Source organism: Camelus bactrianus, chromosome 5, assembly GCF_048773025.1.
Source record: "Camelus bactrianus isolate YW-2024 breed Bactrian camel chromosome 5, ASM4877302v1, whole genome shotgun sequence".
In the NCBI taxonomy this organism is placed as follows: domain Eukaryota; kingdom Metazoa; phylum Chordata; class Mammalia; order Artiodactyla; family Camelidae; genus Camelus; species Camelus bactrianus.
This window is the reverse complement of record NC_133543.1, coordinates 10,027,228-10,049,189: the sequence shown is the minus strand read 5'-3', so window position 1 is coordinate 10,049,189 and position 21,962 is coordinate 10,027,228. Positions and strand designations below refer to the sequence as shown.

Sequence of the window (21,962 nt, the reverse complement as noted above, 5' to 3'; positions counted from 1 at the left end):
TATTCTGTATTTTAAAATTCTAGTATCTGAGGCCTCAAAGAGAAGTCTAAAACTCTGAAATGCTTCATTCTGTGTTGGTTTTTTATTTGCCACTCTTGTTTGACTGAACTTCGTTTGGGTTGCTTTTCTCCCAAGATTTGCATTCATTGCTTATCTCCCAGAGCCATTACCAGCTTGGGGCCACGTTAGCCTGAGAGGTCCTGGCTTCATGGGGAGCCTCCAGGTGCAGTCCACCTTGCTTCCAGCCCAAGCCATCTCTTCACCCCGCTGCCTCTGGCAGCATCCATGCCTGTGGAGGTCCTGGCTTTTGCTTTAGTTCCTCCATAGGCAGAACCAGAAGTGCTTTTTGAAGTTTGTTCTGTTTTTGTACTTGTGTGTGTGTGTTCTGTTATAGCAGAAGGGTCTATAAAGCATCCTGTCCACAATGGCTGGAAATCTTTAAAACTTGTGTTAGTTCTCTGGTCTTTCTCCACTGATCATGTTACTTTCGTCTTTCCATTACTAGCTTTTAGGACACTGTAGGTTCTTAATACCTGTTTGTTGAATGAATAGATCTGCAAGTTGTACAGATGAATCTACCATTAGCATGAAACCAACAGATAATTGTTTAAATGCAAAATATATTTATCATTCCAGTAGTTACATTACGGAGACGGTATGTGTGTAATTTTTCCCAGATGTGAAAATGCTGACATTTTGCAACATGACAAATAAACGGACAACTTTATTAGTAAAACACCCTAATTTTAACTGTTGTAGCCTCTGAAAAAGATGGTGGAGAGAATTCGCAAGTTCCAGATTCTCAATGACGAGATTATCACCATCTTGGACAAGTACTTGAAGTCGGGCGACGGCGAGAACACACCAGTGGAGCACGTTCGCTGCTTCCAGCCGCCCATCCACCAGTCCCTGGCCAGCAGCTGAGGGCGGGTGTCCCCTGTTTCTGAGTCCTAGCACTGACTACATTTAATAACGCTAACAGCATGTTTTTCTTTCCGTGAACTATTTAGTGAGATTTTTAGGGACTATTTTTCAGTATCTCTGTGCCTATGAAAGGGGTGCTTTTCAATCTAAAAAGCTTAATTTTATAAAATTGACTTATTTTTCTAGACTAAAATTGTATATGCTTTTGGTAATTGGGAAGTCGGAGAATATTGGCTGCTGGTTACCATCATGTTCTTACAAAATTATTTTCCATTTTTCTGTGGAATGTTCCAACAGCTAGCTGGGTCATGAAGTGCTGCTCAGTTCATCCACTGACCCTTTAGCAAAGGATCTGTAACAGGGAAAGATTTGTGGACTTAAGCGAGAAACTTAATGCCAGCTAATTGTGATAAAACCCCTTACCCTTTAGAATTAAACAGTAATTAATTAGCTTTTGTTCATGGATTTTTCTGAAAACCTTTTCTAAGTCATTTTGTTCCCTTTGTGTCAGTTTCAGAACTTGATTTCTCTGCTTCTACTAAATCCAGTTGTGACAAAATCTAATTTGTGAGGTATGATTTAAAGGTTACAGAAATAAAACTGATAAAACCTGTTTCTGTCCATTTGTCACTGGGCCCCCGTGTGGGCAAGGTACTTTCTCTGCTGACCCGAGTGCACAGGCCAGGCCAGGAGGCCAGGTCACCTGCAGCCTTGTGAGAAGAGACAAGCTCATGATGATAACTTTCATATGGCTTTGGAAATGTTACTTCCAGAATCCAGGGGCATCATACACGCTACCAAAAATGAGTCTGTGAACTACTCTTGTTACTATTCAGCCTTGAGTTACATGCAACAGAACTGTTCTTTACATAAAGTTACCGAAAGATGTTGCTTTTGGTAATGGGAAATCATAACCCCGGGGCCAGTCTTCTGCTACAGATTGACTGACAGTATCTGTGCTCTCCCTATAATGGAACATATAGAATATGATGAAACATTAAGTATAATGACTGAATTTAAGTAATTCACATCACTGAGTTTTATAAGACTTAATTATAAACCAAATAAAAATTTCAAGTGCTGTACGATGTTAAAGAATTTATTATTAATAACCTCTGCATTCTCAACGAGGGCAGTATCACACCCAAAGGGGTGAAAATTGGTTCTCTGTTGTATACAAAACACAGGTATACATACAGTACATAAACAGAGTGTATCTGTGGTGGTAAAATTACATGGAGAGGCAGTTAAAGTCTACAAAGGCTCCTTAGAGGGTCAGTAATAAAATGTCGGGAAAATGGAATTTACTTCGTGAAACCTGGATGTCACCTCTGCCCTGACAAAGCCGTGGACAGTGAGGCTCAGTGCCGGCTGGTTACATGATGGGCTGAGCTGGGGGACCCTGGGCAGGGGCAGCAGAATGGAAACAAGTTCTTCCTACCCCAGTGGGAATTAGCTGTCAATATTTTTTAAGGCCAATTAATCCCATCTGTGATGATAGGTTTTGAAGCTGGATGGAGTTCATTATACTAGTCTACCTTTTTTTGCATATATTTGAAATTTTCTGTAAACATTTTTTTCCCATGGATGTTTTTAAAAAACTGAAATATATAGTGGTCCGAACAAACTCTTAAGCAAAGTAAAATATGTGATACAAAAAGACTGTATTTTATAAACACTGTTTATTCTAAGCATTCAGACTTAGAAAAGAACTTTGTTTCAATTTGTTTTTATTATAACATGAGCTAGATTTAAGAAATTACCCTAGTCTTCTGACTTTATCTCCCAGAGTTGTTAGAAGAGCTAAATGACAATATAACTCATTATGAAAATATACTGAAAAGTACAAGAGCTGATGTAACATGGTAATCACGGTTCCAGGTATCAAGGAATTAGAGTAACTGAAAGAAAAAAAAAAAAACAAAACCAGCCAGGCTGCAGCCCAACAGAAAAAAACAGGTTTAACAAGGTGCCGTCAAGCAAGACCATCAAATGTGCACGATGTCGAGTGACAGCCTGAGAAATATTTCCATCGGGTGATCTCCTACCTTGTTTGTTTTATTAATGAATTTCCTTCATTTAATAACTTAGGAGTCTCTTAAATTAACATTTCAAAATTAAAATCATCAAACAGGTGCCATTTTTAAAGGTAAAGTAAACTACAGGATAATGTATTGAGTTAATTTTGTTCTTTTTTAAATCAAAAAGCTTTAAAATGGTTAAAGAGATTGATGGAGTGGGGATGACAAATGTACATTTCAGACTTTCATCACCAATGAAAAAATAAAGCATTTTTATAGACTTAAAACTGTCATTAGTGCATTTAGATTTTGGTGAAGGAAAATTTAAAATACCTCTACAATAACACAATGTTAATAGAAATTGGCCATGTACTGAGGTCATTTTAGTGAGCTACCATCATTTAAATATAAGAAAAGTAATTTCTTGGTCCAATTTAGTGAAACCTTAAAAAAGATTGTCTCTAGAGAACATTATTTGAGAACAATGCTTTTTCAGACACATTCTGATATTCAAATCCACTTTATAACACGGTTACAGATTAACCTTTTAATTACATCTTTCTTACTAAAAAGCTGTCAGACTTCCATTTCTTCGGGAGATGTTTTCACCAGTGTGTTGTTCGATTCCACAGGTTAAGCTCTCCTCATTATTAAGAACTTCATACATGTTAGTGAGACTGCCATTCATCGCTTTGTCATCTTTCCGAAAAGACACAGGCAGACTTGCTAGACTAAAGCTGACGTCTTTAAAGGCATGCAACAGAAATATTCCCACAATGATTGTAAAGAAGCCACTCAGAGTACCAATGACATCATCAACAGGCATATCTTGCCACTCCTTGAAAAGGATAGCTGAACAAGTTAAAACTGACGTCGTAAAGAATACGTAGTATATTGGAGTCACGATGGAAGTGTTGAATATGTCCAGGGCCCTGTTCAGGTAATTAATCTGTGTGCTCACACAGACTATAAGGCTCAGCAGCAGAATCCAGGCCAGGGGGTGTCGCAGCACAGGCTTTCCAGCAAACAGCTCTTTGATAGCAATGCCCAGGCCCTTAACACAGGAGACTGAAAATGCTCCGATTACAGAGCAGATTGTGATGTACACAAGAATGTTTGTCTGTCCATGGCGAGGTCCCACCACAAAGATTAGTATCAAGGACACAATGATCACAAGTGTTGCAAAGGCCACAAAACCTGCAGGAGGCAAGGAAAAATTCTATTCAGTCAAATGTTTTACGGACTGAAAGAAAACTGAGAATCCAAAACAAGATATTAACTCAAGAGGAAGGAGAAAAGGTGTGGCCCTAAAACAAAACTCAGCCTGCTTCTGCTGGGGCAGTACACGCGTGAATATTTAGCCAGATGCACACGATGGAAGCTTAACACGAACCTGACAGCAGTACACAATCCAGGGGGCTGAACCTGCGGACACGAAACCTCAGGTATGGAGGACGGACTAGAAAGTGGGTTTTCTCGGGCGTCCCTACCCCATGTTGTTAAAGGGTCAAACGTATATCAAAGAAAATGGAATAAGGCTGCCCGACCGCTGTCTATTCCAGAACACCGTGCTACTCCCCACCCACTGGTGCTCTAACTCTAAGGACAGATGCAATCAGAACAATAAAAAAAAAAAACAGTGAAGAGAAGTCATGAGATGACCCTGAGATGCTCAACAGTTTACAGATGCTAAAGAACATTTGTCTAAAAAGGAGTAAATGTTTAAAATCTTTGGGGACGACCACTAGGGTAAAGAACAAATCAATACAAGAACTTGGAAATCACTGGCAGGGTTCCGGCTGGATACAGAGACCTGAACTCGGCATGGTAAGAGCTTCCGATGGGGCAGCACCGCGGGCTAGGCGCTCTTCTCAGCAAGTTGCACTGAGTAACTCATTAAATCCTCACAATTACCCTGTAACACAGACACTGTCATCTCCATTTTAAGACAAGGAAACTGAGACACAGCAGTCAATCTTTCCACTTCTCAAATTCTGCTATTAAAACGAACAGTTAATAGGATTTTTAAGGAAGCAAACACAAAAACAAGAATAGGTGACAGCAACATTATGAAATAACTGATACGAGCAGATCTAAGAAAGCTGCAGCCAGTATCAGCAGTGACTGAAGATCAGACAGTGACTCAGTTTGCAACAAAGCATGCTCTAAAGATGCAAACTACCTCTGGAAGTGGGGTGACGGGGAGACTGAAAACAGGAGGCCTGGCTGCAAGTCCATTCAGGAAGCAATGAGACCCCAGGTCCCTGCCTGGTTCTGAACACCTGAGTGACTGCTCCTCAGGCCACCGTGAGCAGGACGACCCTAGGCCAGCTGAGTGTGTGCTGCTTCGCCAGAATGGGGGCTGGAGTAATGCATGTGTCTAAGATGGTAACCTCCTCCCCACTTGAATCATCGGATGCTGGCAGCCACACTTTGCTGGGGATCTGGCCAGCCCAACTCAGAAGGCAGTCAAGGATCACCAGGAGAGGCCAAAACAACCAGAAAAACAAAGCCTTTGTTGGCTCCATATAAACAGAGGGAAACTTTAAAATAGGTAAATTACCACCCCCAGCCCCCCAAAAGAAAACAATTAAAACTACCATTAATATCCTCGGAGAGACAATGATGAAATATGAGAGCAATCAAAGCAGTCAGAACTGGAGGGGCCACAATCTGGGGGGAAAGGAAGTCCACTCAGGGCAGCAGCAGAGTCGAGAGCAGGAGTGAGGGTGGCGCAAAGGCCAGCAGACAGTGGTAACCTGGGGCCTGTGGGAGTTTCAGTAGATAAGGTTAAAAGAAAAGGTGGAATTTTGGGCTGCCTAACCTTAAGTTGGGACACAAGGGCCAAGATTCCAGGAAGGAGGAAACTGAAGAGAAGTGAGCACACATTTCCGTGAGCAATTCCCCTTAGGGAGCCTGTGGGCACAGAGCTACACACACCGAGGTCAGAGGAGCCAAGCGGACAGCCTGGCAAGGCCAAAGGGCTGAGCAGAGAGGCCTGAAGTCTCGGGTGCCGAGACAGACACTGGCATCCACAGCTCACCAAGGTGGAGAATCCAAGTGAACATCCCAGCCTAACCACTGAGAACCAGAGGGCTACGGCCAAGGATAAAGGCAGAATGGAAAGAACCAGCCCCAGTAAAGCTTGAAACAATACTTCAGGCTGCAGGCGACCTGCTGTGCTCTTATCTGCCCACCTCAAGAAATTTAAGTTCTGTCTGAAGGAAGAAAACATCACTTTAGAGTCTTCACACTTTTTAATATACTACGTCCAGCATTCAATCTAAAACATCCAAAGACAAAACTACATGACTGAAAACCAAAGGAAAAACAGATCCCAGTAACAGGCCCACGAACAGTCCTGATACTGAAGTCTGCATACAAAGACACCAAAGCACCTAGGACGGCGGGGAGCGGCCGCACCCCACCACGCGTGCGTGGCTGCCGGGGCTGCGCTGTACGTCTGGAAGCTGGTCAGAGTGTGACTTATGTCATGTGGGGTTATTGCCACAATTAAAAAAAAATCAAAGAAGAAAAGCAAGCTCTTGGAAATTAAAAATACAACAGCAGAACAAAAAACTCAAAAGAAGGGCTGAGGAAATCTCCCAGAAGACAGAGTAAAAAGCCAAAATGGTAAAAATATGAGAAATACGTGATAAAAAACTATGGAAGAAAATTGATGGCCTAGTTTAGGAGGTCCAATCAGCAGGAAGAACATGAAGAATTTCACAAATAGAAAGCAGAGAAAAGACTATAAAAGGAGTAATTCAACTCCCCAGAGTAAGGCATGATTCTCCAATTAAAAAGATACATCACGCACCTAACACAATGGGTAAAAACGGACCACATCTAGGCACATCACTGGGAAATGGCAGACCATGAGGGCAGAAAGGACATCCTACAGGTTTCCAAAGACAAAAGATCAGTCTCATATAAAAGATAAAGAATCAAGGGAAAAAGAAAAAAAGAATCAACTGTGTGTGTTTTCTCAGCAGCACCACTGGAAGTGACGAGGTAATGAGGTCACCATGGTAAACTAAAGACATTTTGATCCATGTAAGGTCGCAAAGTCTGATCTCTTCCTGCACCTCTCCTGTCTCCTACCAGAGCAGCTCCACCAAAACGAAGGTGCAAACCCAGGACTCAGGAAACAGGATCCAAGAAGGAACACAAGTGTGAAGGGTCCCCCAGGACACTGATGAGGGAAAACCCACGATGTCAGCTGTGCTGGTGGCCTCAAGACATCTGTCAAAACTGAGGCCAAACAAGGCTGTGGGAGAGAGTGCCATGCAGAGGTGACAAGGCGAGAATACCGAATGCGTCTGAAATTACTGAGAAGAGCAGAATTAGGCCACTGGGGAAGAGTTTCAGGATGGACAGAAATTCAAAGAAAACTAAGCAAACAAAATCAGTATTAGTTCAGGAAAATCACAGGTCAAACAAGAAAGGAAAAGTGATCATACGCATTATATGTCCATGCTGAGAATAAAAGTTGAGTAGTGATGATAAATAAAATAAGTCATTTAAACAGAACTAAAGAGATATGCAATTGGTAACAGACACAATAATGCCCAAAGGCAAGCAAGTGGCAAGAATATAAGCATGTTATTTAGAGACACCAAGTTAAAGAACAAAAGAAACAAGGGCTTAGGGGGCGGGTAGGGGAGGAAAAGGACCACAATTTTCCTAATAAGCCTCGTAGAACAACTGGCCTCTTCACATGCACGTAAAATTTTGATTGCAATAAAAGCTAAGTTGAAAAGTAGAATGCAGTAAGACAAATAAAACTCTTCTTTTGTCTTACCTGGATCCCCTAGCTTGTGAGACATTTCATTTAAAGTCTCAATCTCCTCTTCTTTTGGAGCATGAATAACCATAACTGTAGATCCCAGGATACTTAGCAAACACCCAATTTTTCCATGAAGATTAAGCCTTTCATTTAGAAAGTATGAAGAGAGAATGGCACTAAAATGGGGGGAAAAGTGGAGAACATTAAAATAATTAGCTACTTTTCTCATTTTTAAGTATCAGTACAACTCAGAATTTAAATTACTGAACTCCAACTAAAACAGTGAGCTTATGAAGATTCTGGCTTCCAGCCAAGGTGAAGAAAGTGCACATTCAATTATAAAATGCAAGTTTCTGGGGAACCACCTGCTTCATCATACACTAAATCAGTATAGTTACCATCTTCCCACTGTAGGACATCAAGGTGAAATTTGTAATAAACAGAGCTATGATATAAATTTATATTCTAATTAAAACTCTACATCCAAATCAATAATTAAAATTTGCTCAACTTTAATTTATCCCTACTGGTTGATGCATCCTTTGTACATTTTCATTTAATTCTATGTAATCTGCCTATTAATTAAATTTTCAAATTTCAATACTGTATCGCTAGTTTTATCAAATTCTTTCTAAAAAGTACAAATCTATGAATATAATAATGGCATTACATAGAGAAAATTTAGGATAAAATGACATGTTCCATAATATATCTTTATATATTTTCCATAATATATGGCATCTTACATCTTTATACATTTTGTATACTATATAGTATCTTAAAAATAACATAATCTGCATATAATATTGATTTCTGTATATACTATCTTGAAAAAAAAACACGTATCAATGAGCCAACTTTAGGAATAGCAGCCAAAATCCAGACTTCAATATGGGCTTAGCTGTTTGGGCTAATGATTAAAACAACAGAAACAGAAGTCTTGGACTCATCCTTCCCAACAAGTACCCAGGCCAGTCTGCAGCCTTGCCTCAACCCATGGTTTTCTGTAGAAGGTACAGATGTCTATTCATCACCAACCACCACCAACCAAAGTATGCATGTGGCAAATGATCAACACTGCTTAACACATGCAACTTGGAATTTTGAAAAATTGAAATTAAAGGAGAACCAGTGCTGGCTCTGAATATAAGCAAGACAAAGCATAAAAGCACTTTCTCCCATAAACTGACAGCTTACCTGTGCACAGAGGGTAACTTTTCAAAAGCAAATTATTACACAGCATAAAAAAAAAGTTCTCAAGGTTGTTTAAATGTAAATTATGCTGAACATATGTAATCAGATGGTACTGTAAACTTCACCGACTGAAACACCAACTGCTGTTTCTGCGTGTGGAGGGTAGGGGCCTTACCTTACTAGGACACTGAGTGCTCCTAACGGAGTCACTAGGGTGGCTGGTGCAAAAGCATACGCAGCAAAGTTGGCCACCTCGCCAGCTCCCACTTGGAGACAGAGAACAAAAGAAAATTCTCAGATACAGGAATACATCCACTCAAAATGGAAATGCCTGCATTTATTTACATATTTTTATGTACTATTTGAATCGAAATTACTGTCTCCGTATTTTCTCCCATCCATTCATCAGGGTTGTCCTGTAAGTTATCAACATTAGAGTCGAAACCAATCAGAAATACAAGTCTATAATTTTAATTGAAAAGATCAAATTTATGCTTATATATGGGTTTATTAATTTAAAATTTAATAGATATTTATATCCTACGACCACAAACACAAAAAACAGGCTGCCTGACTGTCCTCCAGCACAGTAACTGGCTTCAGAGGGACCACTCCAAGCAGTCAAGGCACAACGTTAATGTCTCTGACGACCTGGGCTCGGAAGTCACACGCCATCACCGTACTCTTCGATCACACCAGGCCAGCGCTAATTCAGTGTGAGAGAGACTCACTCAGAAGTGTGAATACCGGGGGTGAGAACCTGGGTGGGCTATCCTGGACACTGCCTACCACCCCCTAATAGGCCAGCTGCTGTTTCCTCCTGCTTCACGTGTTCTCCCAAACAGCCACGTGGCCAGCCCCCTCACTTCCTTTGTATATCTTACTCAAATATTATCTTTTTGGTGAGGCTTGCCCTGGCCCCCCTCAACTGAAATCTAAACCTCTCTATCCTTCATTTTATCACATCCCTACTCTACTTTACTCCTAGCAAACGTTGGCATTTATCACTAACAAACACCTTTGAACTTATCTTGTTTACTGTCATCCATGTACAAGGTAAAGTCTCATCTGGGTAAGGATCTTTCTGTTTATTTGACTAGTATACCTCTGGCACCTACAACTCCTGGTGTAGGAGAAACGATCAAGAAATATTTGCTGAATGAATAGTCAAATCAATCTCTTCGTTATTTCAACTGCTCTTCAACTTAGAAAAAAAATCGCATAACTTAATCCTGAATATTTTGAAGGCTCGGTGTCTTAAGGATCACTTTTTCTATGTACCTTTTTACAGGTTATTATCGAAATAAGCATGGGAAGTCTTATCAAATGCATATCTCCTTTCCAATTTGGAATGAAAATCAATGGAGAGGCAGGAATTAAAAACAGGATGTTTTCTGTATCTTTCATTTTCAAAATCGCCTTTTTGTTTTTAAGGATTTCTTTAAATTTACATTTATTTGGGGGAGAAGGACGTCATTTATTTTATTTATTTATTTTTAGAGGAGGTACTGGGGACTGAACCCAGGACCTCGTGCATCCCAAGCACATGCTCTACTGAGCTATCCACACCCCCAAAATCACCTTAAACTGAGCAGAACCTTTTCAAATGCGTGCGCATACACACACACACACACACACACACACACACACACACAGAGACATATTTCAATCAGATAGGAAAAAGAAAGTCTTCTCATTCAAATTAAATAAGCTTTTTAACTGCTAAATGACTTTTATAGGTTTTACCTTTACATATTTTGAGTTTTGTTCATTTAAAAAAACAGGATTTATTTGAAGTTTTAAAATTTGCTGGTAATATGAGGCTATAATAGTGCATGTAAAAATTTCAATGAACAGCAATAGTATCTTCTTGGAATGTTTTCTATACATACTTGATAGCAGTCCAGCCCACCACAACCATTCTTTAAGATATGCATGGCCACCTTGACCTGTGAATGAAAATATATTTCACTTCTTTGGAAGATTATCAGACCCTTGTAACTTCATGACAACTACCAGTAATGACAGATTTTAAAGTCTCATTTGCTGATTATTCCTACTCTGAATAGTTTTCATCATGATTACACAGGGGATGTCTTAGATAATATTTTTATGATTATCTTAGAAAAGGGGACGTGAGGATAATGAGAAGGTGAGTGAAGGAATTAAATCAAAACTCACATTCAGTTCATACTTCATTCTTTTCTGAACTCAGTTTCAATAAATAAAGAGAATGAACCACAAGAAGTAGCCCAACTTCAAATGAATTAGTCAGAAAGTGGATAAGCCATTTAGGTGTGGGTTAGCCCCACTTATGAGACAGTGCCCAGGGAGAAAGGGGTCCTATACTGACCAGACATAAAAAGATGAAGCACCGCTCACAGTCTGGGGCTTCCAGGATACTTAACCTGCCTGTTTACTCGACTATCCTCCAGACCAAATTAATAAAATCAGAAGCAATCTGCACTTAAGCCTTTGTTCAAAAGAAAAAGCCAACGGGAATGAACCCTTTGACATGCACCTCCACCATGGACAATGAATACCTGCCTTAGGAATGAGGAAAACGCGTGTTCAAGCAGTGTATGCCAACGCTTTCTCCCTTCTTCACTAAAATCTAGTAGAGGCTATTGTTTGCAGACAGCTTGATTAGGTTTGGCCATACAGATGGCACAGGAAAGAGAAAGGTAGTTATTTTTTTTTACTGCCAAAGCAGGTTTCCCTATGAGGTCAGAACTGGGCCTGGAACTGAAGCAGAGACTGAATGACGGAACACGACTAGTATGCAGCAGGATGCTGGCAGCTGTCGTGACGCCCCAGACGAAGTCAGAGGGGGTTTAATCACGTCAGGTCTTGTGACTTGTCAGCAGTTTCTGGGAATCACTCAGCTGATTACACTTCAATGTAAGAAGGCCCTCTCTTTCCTTCCTGCTAACTTGTGATCATCAGGAAAAATAACTAAGGTAAAAGTCAAACTTCTACTATCACAGACAACAGATCCTAGCCTTCAATAAGATTCTGATTCTATCCAGATATCCTCATTTCCTCCTCGGCAGATACATCAAAATGTAAAGAAAAGGCTGGATGGGCACTGGTCTCTATTTCCACTTTGACAATAACGGCAAGAGTGAGTACTTCACTTATTTCAACATCTTACTTTTTATTTTTCTCATTGCAAAAATAATGTTTGGTTTTCTATAAGCACTTACAACTCTTGCACAGTTCAAAGTTCTGAATATAGTCACTAGGAAGGAAGATGTGGTCCCCTACAGTCCAGCAACCTAAGTATGTTCACTGATACCACTTCAGAGTCACACAGGCCACAACCTACCTGCCCTCATGGAGCCTTTTCTGGCGAGTCGCAGAAGGCCTTTTTTTTTCAAAATGAAACTCCCTCCAATGAAAATGCTGGAGCTCATAGCCAATCCCAGACCAATATAAAAGTCATACTTTCCACGCCCCTGGCTCATTTCGTTTGCTACTTAAGTTACTGTGAATCACATTGATCAAGAACAGAGAAACTGCTGGTGCTGGAGGCAGGATGATGCAGTCTTCAAACCTGAACGATGCAAAACAAGATGAGATTTTCACAGGATGATCACGACTCAGTCACAATCACATGCAATTCAAAATTTCACTCCATTTCTCTTCTCATAAAAGAATTTTACTACTATTAATAAAATATATATATTTACCATTTACATTTAGCACTAATCTAATTCTACTTCTTCCACCTACGGTGAAAGATGGGATCATGAAATGAAACCATTCTTAAAAACCGAACTCATGGAAACACGGAACTCATGGAACTCATGGAAAACCCCCAGAGGCAAGGGTAGAGAGCAGGCCAAACGAGTGAAGGGGGTCAAAAGGTACAGACTCCCAGTTACAAGACGAGTAAGCCCTGGGGATGTAATGCACAGCACACTGACACAGTACAATACTGCACTGTATCTGAAAGCGGCTAAGAGAGTAGGTCTTAAAAGTTCTCATCGTAAGGAATGAAAAAAGTGTAACTGTGTGGTGATGGATGGCAACTAAACCTACTGTGGTGATCATTTTGTGATATATACATTATGTGGCACATCTTAAACTAATACAATGTTAACATGTCAGTTATAACTCAGCAGAACTGGAAAAAATTTAAAACCCATATTTAAATTGATTTTATAAACTCTGGTTTCATATTTTAAAAACATTTCCAGTCTTTGCTGGACAGTCCATAGTAACAAAATTTTGCTGATAAGAAAAAAAATGAATGAAAATCAAGCATAAAAATATACAAATCTACTTTATAAATATATTTACCAAGTTCACAGATGTGCCCTTTTCGATATTCTACACAGAGAATCAAAAAATTTTCTCACCCATATATTCTCTTTTTAGAAATCTATATAGATAGAAACATATGGTAATTTATTTCTTATTTAACCTATTTGCGGGTGTGTGAGGAGAAGGCAGGGTTCACATTACTTTGTTAGCAGAGGATAATAACTCCAGCAGACAGAAGTTGCCAGGGTTTGTATGTGGTACTGGCGGGCTTTAGAGAACATGAGTGCCATGGACCCTAGAGGACTCAAGCCATAAGACCAGACAGGATGCAGAGGCTTACCAAAGACCGCAATTTTTTTCCCAGTCAACTCAGAACCCTGCTGACAGACAAACTAAAGCAGAGGAAAAAACATTACTCAGCTACAAGTAATGATGGTTATAACTATGACTGGTTATAACTAACTGCCAGTCCAACCTTCTGGTATGTCTTGAGATTTTTTTTGTCCTACAATTTAACAATTGAGTCCCAGAACTAAAATGCAATTCAGTCAGGATCCTTAGTCATTAACCCTCACTGACTAGCCAAGTTTTTCCGTTCTTCAGGTTAAGGGACTCTGGCCTTTAACAAAGGCAATGTAACTTCCTATAAACCTAGCTCCTCAAGTACCTTATCCATCCACTCAGTTTTCACTGAACACATGTTATGGGAGCTAAGCATTATGCTAAGCTCTCTGGATGAAATGGTGATAGCTTTTAGTCTTCGTGGGGAAACAGACAAGGAACAGATTGGGGTGGAGGCTGAGAGAAACAGGTGAAGGTAACAATGTAGTATCTTTGTATGGTGACAGATGGTAACTAGGCTTATGGTGATCATTTTGTAACACAGTAATGTCAAATCACTATATTGTGCAGTGGGAACTAACACAGTGCTGTCAATTATACCTCAAAAGGGAAAAAAAAGAAATTTTGATATTAAACTTCCAGGTGTGACAAAACATTTTTTACAATGGTGCTTTACTATAATTGATAAAGATTTGAGAAGGTACTTCAACACAAAAGAATGAAGCTCTCTCTCTGCAAGTATGTCTAGTTTTTCAAATCTGGTGACTTAGTCTGAATCAACTCCTTCACTTCTACATATCGATAGATAGAAACGACAAAAATGAAAGATAAGTTTCAAATCTATAATTAGACTGCTCTACCACACACACACACAAAAAGATTGTAACCAAAAAAAAAAAAAAAAAAAAAAGTATGCTCACAGTGTTCCCACCACACCCTAAACAACTGGTTTATCCGTGTTCACGACGCAGTCACCCTCAGCAGAGTGCCAGCTCCTGGCTTCCTGCACACAAGCCACCTTTTTCACCCTGTGAACCTAGCTATCTAGCGGTTTCAAAATATGCCTTAAAACACTGGGTGAATACAGATAAATGAAAATCATATTTACTGGCCTTAAAAAATAAGTTAGCTATTCTTGAGTGGTCATTTAATAGACAGAAAACCACTGCATCATTCAGATCAGCAGCCTAACATGCAACCACTGTTTCACAGCCTGTAAGATGAAGAACTGTAACAAGCTCTCGGTGTGCTGGGAAGTGACAGTACCACATACAAGCAACCATGCAAAGATAAGAGTAATCAAGGTTGGAAAAAGGGAGAACCTAGCTACCAAACACGGCAGCCCGCTGGGCAGGTATATCTTTCTCATGAGCAAGAGTCACCGAACTTTAACAAAACATAAAATCCTCCTTCTCCTTCAACCATTATCTTCATGGAACATTGTTTTAATTATCACACAAGTTCTACTGAGGAAGTGATTTCTTAAAATTCCCTAGTTCATCAATCTCCCTTTTGAAAGTCTGAACAGAACAAGCCAACCTATAGTCTGATAATTCTGGAATCAATAAAATGGAACTTAGTTATCTGCAGAGATGATACCCAGAAACAAGTAAGGTTTACCTGTAATTCCAATCCCAGTATAATGACAGCCTCACAAATCCAAAATTTTTTTCGATTTTAATTATATAAAACTGACCTTCAAATACCAAATTTATAACTATTAGTTTACTAATATTTACTTACACTTATGTTAACTTTCACTAAACACAAGTGACATACACGTGGTCTAAGGTCTAAAGTTAAGACCCAAGATCATGTTTGGCCTTGACATCTGGTCACTGGGATGACGAACCACAAGTTCTCGCCCTCCCCGACTCTGCTCCCACGCCAGGTCCGAAGCCTAACAACCCACCTCATCACGGGGACTGGGCACAGCGCCTGCTTATCTTTGAGTAGTGCGCGTCCCTGCCCTGCCGCAAGTGTGCGGTGTCCTCCCAGCCGTAAAAGTGACTAATAAACTGCTCACGTGTGCCCCGTGTCAGGTGCCACAGGGAGGAAATCCCTCCTCTACCAACAAGGTGAAGAAGTGATTAAAATAACACTTTACAATGGAATCTTATTCATTTTATCCTGGGACCACTGAGAGTTCATTGCTCTTAACTTTACTATGCCTGTATCTAAATTTTCTCCACATTTTACATAAAGTTGCACACCTTTTTACCTTTTTAAATTTGTATTTATTTATTATGGAAAATTTCAAAAACACAAAAAGTAGAGAAGGCCTTTTTTGGTCTGTTGGATCAATCTTATCATGCGTGTGGCTCTAGAGAGCTGCACCCCTCTGCCCACCTCATTTCTCAACACAGGATCAAGGCTCCCTTCAGACAAGTGTCATCACTGCCCAGACACACCACAGCCCTCCCGCTCTCCATCCCACTACCTAAAACCTGCCCTTCGCCCAAGGCCAGCTCACACTTCAAGCTGTGCTACAAAGACTTCTCCAAGAGCTACAGCCCACGGCATTTTCTCTCCTTGGCACTTACTTTATTTATAGATAGCTTCAGAAAACTTGATTCCCAATTGCAGTTCTATCTTCGAATATAAACTCTAAAGTTTCTTCAAGACAACAACTTTTGGGTTTTTTTGGTGGTTTCCTCACAGAAGGCACTCATTTATACTGGCAAATTTGATTTGTAAGCTTTTCGAGGTTCGTTCACTCATGGAACTAACCATGGGGGGCCGGGGGGAGGATGACAAGTAACAACAGTTGCGTGCCATCAAATTACACAGCAGTCTCCAGCCACTAAATTAAGTAAATGAAATCATCTCATCTGACTTACAGTTTGAAAACAGGACATCAGTGTGAAAGTCCTGAAAGGAATAGTTGCTTCACTATTTTCGGACCTGGTAATGTTCTGCTCCCACTCTGTGTAAGTGAAGCTCAATCACAGCCGGGAGAGCCTAAAACAGAGATTATTTTTTAATTCCTTAAGGATTAGCTATGAGACAGAGTCAGGTTTAAAGACAGCTAAACAAGAAAACGTGGTAAGTTTCACTTCAACTAAGTTCCCAAACCAAAGATGACGGGCTGGTGGTGGTAACCTGTCCATCTTACCTCTCAGAAGGACTCGGGGGAAGGTCCCACTTACCCACGTCTGGCTGTTACTGTTATTTATATGTGGCCATCTGTTCCATAAACATATACTGAGCAGCTATGATGTGGCAGGCATTGGAGTCATAAAGATGAGCAAAGTCCCTGTCCTCAAGGACCCCACAAACAAGCAAGAATTATGAAAATAATCTATTCAAATTGTAAACACACTTCTACTTTTAAAGACTTCTCAAATTTCCAACCTGTTCCTTCTAAACTTTCACACACTTAATCTTCACAAGTGGCTTTTACTAATATTTATGAATACTTAAAATGTTAACTTCCACTAAATTTAAGTATGTCAAAAGTGAAGTTTAAATATCTCCAAGAAAACAAAATTATGAAATTGGTCCATCTCCTTCTAAAATGTGGAGAACACATAATTTAAGGAACAGAAATACATGGACAGCATTCTAATATCTGTAAGAAAGGCCTACATTAAGATTTGCTTTGCAGCAGGGAGGGTATAGCTCAGTGGTAGAGGGTGTGCTTAGCATGCACAAAGTTCTGGGTCCAATTCTAAAAAAAAATGCAGCTCTTAAAAAAAAGGATTTGCTTTGCAAAGTGACTTTCATCAATCAACAAAGTTAGCTAACTTTAAAAATTATACCAACTAAAGTACATTTATAGCTTTAAACTTGTCACAGTACTTTTGACATTTCATTTTCATAAAAGTATAAAAAGACAAGTGATAAGAGCCTCACGATGAAAAAAGTAGGCACAAAGATGTTAAGTAACTTATGCAGCTGTGGGGCAGCAGATTTAGGGTTAGAACCCAGGTCTCCTCATTCTCAGCCTTTTGCCTTTCCCACTGAAGTCTCCATTTAGGCCCCAACCTGGAACACAGGCCAGGCGCAGCTCCAACCAGCCTCTCAGTGTAGGTCATTGTCTTCCTGTCCAACCTGCTCTTCCTTGTGTCCTGACCCAGGCTCCACCATCCCCTTCACCCAGACTGCAATCAAGGGCAAGGGTGCCAGATGGATTCTACCTCTGAAATATGGCCTCGCACCTCCCGTCTCTTCCAACCCTAATCCAGCTTTAAAACATGCTGCTGCCACAATGCTCTCTAAAACACATCGCTGCCATCTCATTCTCCTGCTTAGAATGGCTCTTCACTTTTTATGGAAGTAAGTCCAAATTTTCTAACCCAGAAACAAAGAACTCTCACCACTTGTTCCAAATCTATCTTTTAAATCTTTGCTTCCCAATACTGTACTTCATGTACCCTGACTCTACCCTAGGCCAACACACTACTGTTTTATCCCTTTCATCTTTAAGGTCCTACTTCAAAAAAGCAATTCCACAATGAAGCCCTACTTGAATCTAGTAAGACAATCTTTTCTGGATTCCCTAGCCTTTAACCTGAATCTCTCTCTAGACACTTTTCTAGCCTGTATTATTACTAATGTACGTAACTCATATCCTCTTCGTTGCGGACAAGGGGTATGACTGTTTATCTCATTTAGTCAATCAACAAATATTTACATGAATACATACTATGTTCGAGGAACAGGGACATAGCAGTGAGTACAACAGACCAAAACCCTGCGCTCGTGGAATGTACCTTCTGTTGGAGGTAGGGCAATACAATAAACAAAGCAAATAAGGACATTACATTGGAAGGTAGTGAATACTATGGTATAAAGAAAAGCATGTTGAAGACACTGGGGAGTTGGGATAGGAGGCTTCTATTTTAACCAGGCTGGTCAGGAGGCCTCATGGAGAGGGTAACATTGAGCAAAGGCTTGAAAGATACTAAAAGAACAAAGCAGAGAAGCAGCAAGTGCAAAGGTACTGAGGTATGAGCAAGTATGCCATTTTCTAGGAAAAGAAAGGCCACTGTGGCTGACACTAACTGAGCAAGGGCAGGTGGGATACCATAGGGTACTTTTATACAATAGAAATATCCTGAAAACCAGTGTGATTGTTCCTTATTATCATGTCTCCCTAGTAGTAATAACTATCACTTACCGAACACCTATGAAGGCAGTGCTCCAGGTAATTGATATGTTAATTCTAATCCACAAAATAATGAGAAAAAGTATCATTACTCCACTTTGCAGATAAAGAAACCAAACTTTCCGGAGGTTAAATCACATGTAGAGGACCACACAGAAAGTTACACAGCCTGAACTGGAACTTAAGTGTCCACCAGACTCTACTTCTGTATACACAGCCCACATCATTAAAACCGCAGATTTCTCAGTCTTCACTTCTGCTTAGTTTCCACTGCTTTAACTTTTTCCAGTCTCTCATTTGGCTATTTTTAAAAGCAATACTAATAAAAACTACAGAACCTAAATCTCCAAGCCTATTAAGAAACATTAGTTATAAATTAAAATTTTAACTTACATGTAAGTTTAATATGGTCTCTCTTATGAAAAAAAGGCTGGAAGAGGTTTGAGATGACTTATTCACTCTCATTTCCTCGTTAATAATACCCTTTATTCTCATTTAAAGTTTTAAGCCCTGGCAGAGTAGCTCCAGCCTGGAAAGAAAAAAATACAGAATTGGGCAAAAGGGATGAATAGTTACTGAATACTTTTTAAAAATTTTTGGTTACGAGCCTGCATACTCGTTTTACTCATCAATTAACACAGTACCTACTCAACAGGGCATAACATACTGCTTCAACAGCTTCCTGGTATGAACCAAAATCTCAATTCTCTCACATTCATTCTTATTATTTAAAAACAAAAAATCACTAAGTGGGCTCACGGTATACAGAGAATTTCTAGACACAGAACCATTCCTGTAGTAAATGAATTGAAAAATCTAGTAGAGGTTCAAGAGACATGAACACTAAACTACAATGAGTTTAGTAAAGTTGTATGAAGAGGAAGAGAGGATTCAGTGGCTTTACAAAAGTTAGGAAATTAAGCAAGCCACGTTCAAAACGTTACAGCGACATCTAAAGCTTGTTCAACTATCAGTTAATATCTCCGCAGGAGCTGAAACAATCTTCTAAAACTCTCAACAAAATGAAACTATTTTAATGAACTTAATGACCACGCGCCCCGCACAGGGCCAGGCCAGGTTTCAGTGGGATTTACTGGCAATCCAATTCATGGTGCTACTTCTCGATGCAGATTAGGAGGAAAACCTCTTCCATCTCAGAACACGCGTGGCTCAGCGTTCCCCAGAGCCCTGAAGGGTCCTTCCCGACCCAAGATGGGCAGGCACCCACCCACAAGTAGCCCCTTGGCGCTTGCCTGAAAGGAAGAAAGTGGCGACCTCACCCCGGTCTGCAGGCCCGCCGCGCGGCTTCCTGTCCACTCTCCGGCCCCGGTCACCTCGGCTCACACTCCCACACAGGCCGCACTAGCCACCCCCTCCTGAGCTCGCGTGGCCAGCGCCTTCGTCGCCGTCCAGTGGGAGGTGCAAGCATCCGGGGCTGCAGCCGTGCGCGCCGCCTCCTCCATGGGGGAGCGCCGAGGGGAACCCGCCCCGGACGACCTCCGGTCCCCGCCGCCACCACCGGGACCAAGGGGCGCCACCGAGGAGAACCTGGGCGCGGCCGAGTGACGCAAGAGGCGGCGCGCGCACGCGCAGTGCGGGGCGGCAAAGTTCCCGCCCCCGACGCGCTTTCGGGTGGTGTTCCGGTTTCTTTACCAAGTCCTGGTTGGCGGAGCGCAGGGGGCGGGCATAAGGGAGAAGGGTTGGAGGCAATGTTTTGCAAGCTAGTTTGCTGACCAGGGGACGAAAGTCCAAGTACCGCGTGCCACGAATTCCCACCTGCGGCAAGCATGTGAGGTTGCAGTTCAAGCCCTGTCCCTAGAGGGAAACGGTCCTGAGAGAGGGCAGGGGGCGGGGCGCAGGGGTGGGTTCGGGATCGCAGAGAGGCTAGACCAAGTGCGGGGATAGGCGGAGTAAGGCCTTTCCCAAATGTTAACTAAGGGAACCTTGGGTAAGTTTGTGGTTTGGTAAAAGCCCGTGAATGAGAAGGGTTGCCTGCCGTGTTAGTAAATAAAGAATGTTGTAGCCATCAAGCCACTATAGCCACCTTGATGGTGAGCCCTGGGGGATCTCAGGATGGAGACAAACGGGCTGCTGCTGCCAAGTCCTCGCCATCCTCAGGGTGAATGGGAACTGAGGGGACTCAGGATGGGAAAGAAACAGATATTGGTCCCAGATAGCCAAGGTGCATATGAAAGGAATGATTTCAATGAGCCCAGATTCTTGCACTTCCCATACATAGAAAAGTGCTAAATTCATTAACTTGAGATGTTTTGATTTTCTTTAATCAACAGTAATCTTTTGATGTTCTGACTACCTGGTTTTTGTTGCAAAACCCCCTATAAATCCTGGCTCCTCCCTTACCTCTTTGGAGAAGTCCCTTAGAACTATCTGAGAGGCTGTCACCTGGCCTTGAAGTCCTCAGAAAATCCGCCAAATAAAACATAATTCTCATCTTTCAGGTTGTGTAGTTTTTCAGTCGACAAACCCATCTCCCAACACTTGGAAGAGAGATTTATTTTTCATGAGATGCATAGGAAATCCACCTTGGCTGTCCCACCTTGGCTCCTCCTGGAACATAGAAATTTCCTGGGGGGAGCCCATCATCATGATTTCCTCAAAACAGGACACACAGAGGGCTCATTAATAAGAAGCCAGGAAGAGCAACTAGCTTGATCTGGAGTGAGACCAGTTAATAAATCAATAGTTCCTTGGTTACACGTGCAAACATCCTTTGGGGATGTTCTACCAGTTTTTGACTAGATACAAAAACACTATTACACCAACTTTAAATCATTTGGGGTGGGAATCTTTCTAAAATGAATTCTGTGCTTATATAGCCAGAAAATGCCAAATATAATTTGCTCTTTTCAGACTGTAGTCCCATTGGACTATTATGTTCTAGACTGCACAGCCCCTAACCACCCTGGTTTCAGTAACTATGCAGCTTCTAATCTAAAATTTTTACATCTTCTGTGAGCTTGGCAACCAGACAATGGGGCTTTTTAGAACTGGCTCAGAGGAACTTTTTTGCTTACTTTTTGGTCTCAGCCGAATTCTGGCTAGATGGCATCATCAAATAAGAAATTACATTGACTATGGAAAGATAGTTGGCAAGCCGGTCTCTGGTGATTGTTAAAAATGGCTCTGATTCTCGACCTGTCCTTGTGCTCATACATTTTGCAAAGTTGCTTTGCAGTCCCACTTCATCCTCTGATTCTGCCTTCGCCTTGGGACTGACTTTGGCCCAGAAAATATGCTGGTTCCCAGCTTAAATCATGACGAGAAGAAGCCTGGACTACTTTGCTGGATGAGG

The 21,962-nt window shown here is 41.1% G+C and overlaps 2 protein-coding genes across 8 annotated transcripts in view; one reads left to right on the top strand and one right to left on the bottom strand.

Annotated features, from left to right (window-relative positions):
- CYFIP1 (cytoplasmic FMR1 interacting protein 1) overlaps nucleotides 1-1,537 on the top strand; it is a 93,606-nt gene extending 92,069 nt beyond the window's left edge. Inside the window, 1 exon segment of the mRNA XM_074363398.1 lies at nucleotides 760-1,537. Coding sequence (XP_074219499.1) covers nucleotides 760-924 — 165 coding nt within the window. The 3' untranslated portion in view covers nucleotides 925-1,537.
- Nucleotides 1,538-2,587: 1,050 nt separating this feature from the next.
- NIPA2 (NIPA magnesium transporter 2) lies at nucleotides 2,588-20,229 on the bottom strand. 7 transcript variants are annotated; one of them, XM_074363400.1, is made up of 8 exons: nucleotides 19,903-20,229; nucleotides 19,043-19,178; nucleotides 16,380-16,500; nucleotides 12,257-12,484; nucleotides 10,821-10,877; nucleotides 9,104-9,194; nucleotides 7,750-7,910; nucleotides 2,588-4,142 (listed from the first exon to the last, which is right to left on the bottom strand). In XM_074363400.1, the coding sequence occupies exons 4-8, from the start codon at nucleotides 12,393-12,395 to the stop codon at nucleotides 3,511-3,513; spliced, it is 1,080 nt and encodes a 359-aa protein (XP_074219501.1). In that variant the 5' UTR covers nucleotides 12,396-12,484; nucleotides 16,380-16,500; nucleotides 19,043-19,178; nucleotides 19,903-20,229; the 3' UTR covers nucleotides 2,588-3,510. The 7 variants fall into 7 exon arrangements, with proteins under 7 accessions (XP_074219501.1, XP_074219502.1, XP_074219505.1 ...); XM_074363401.1 differs by having other exon boundaries at nucleotides 19,930-20,229; XM_074363404.1 differs by lacking the exon at nucleotides 16,380-16,500.
- Nucleotides 20,230-21,962: the final 1,733 nt, after the last annotated feature.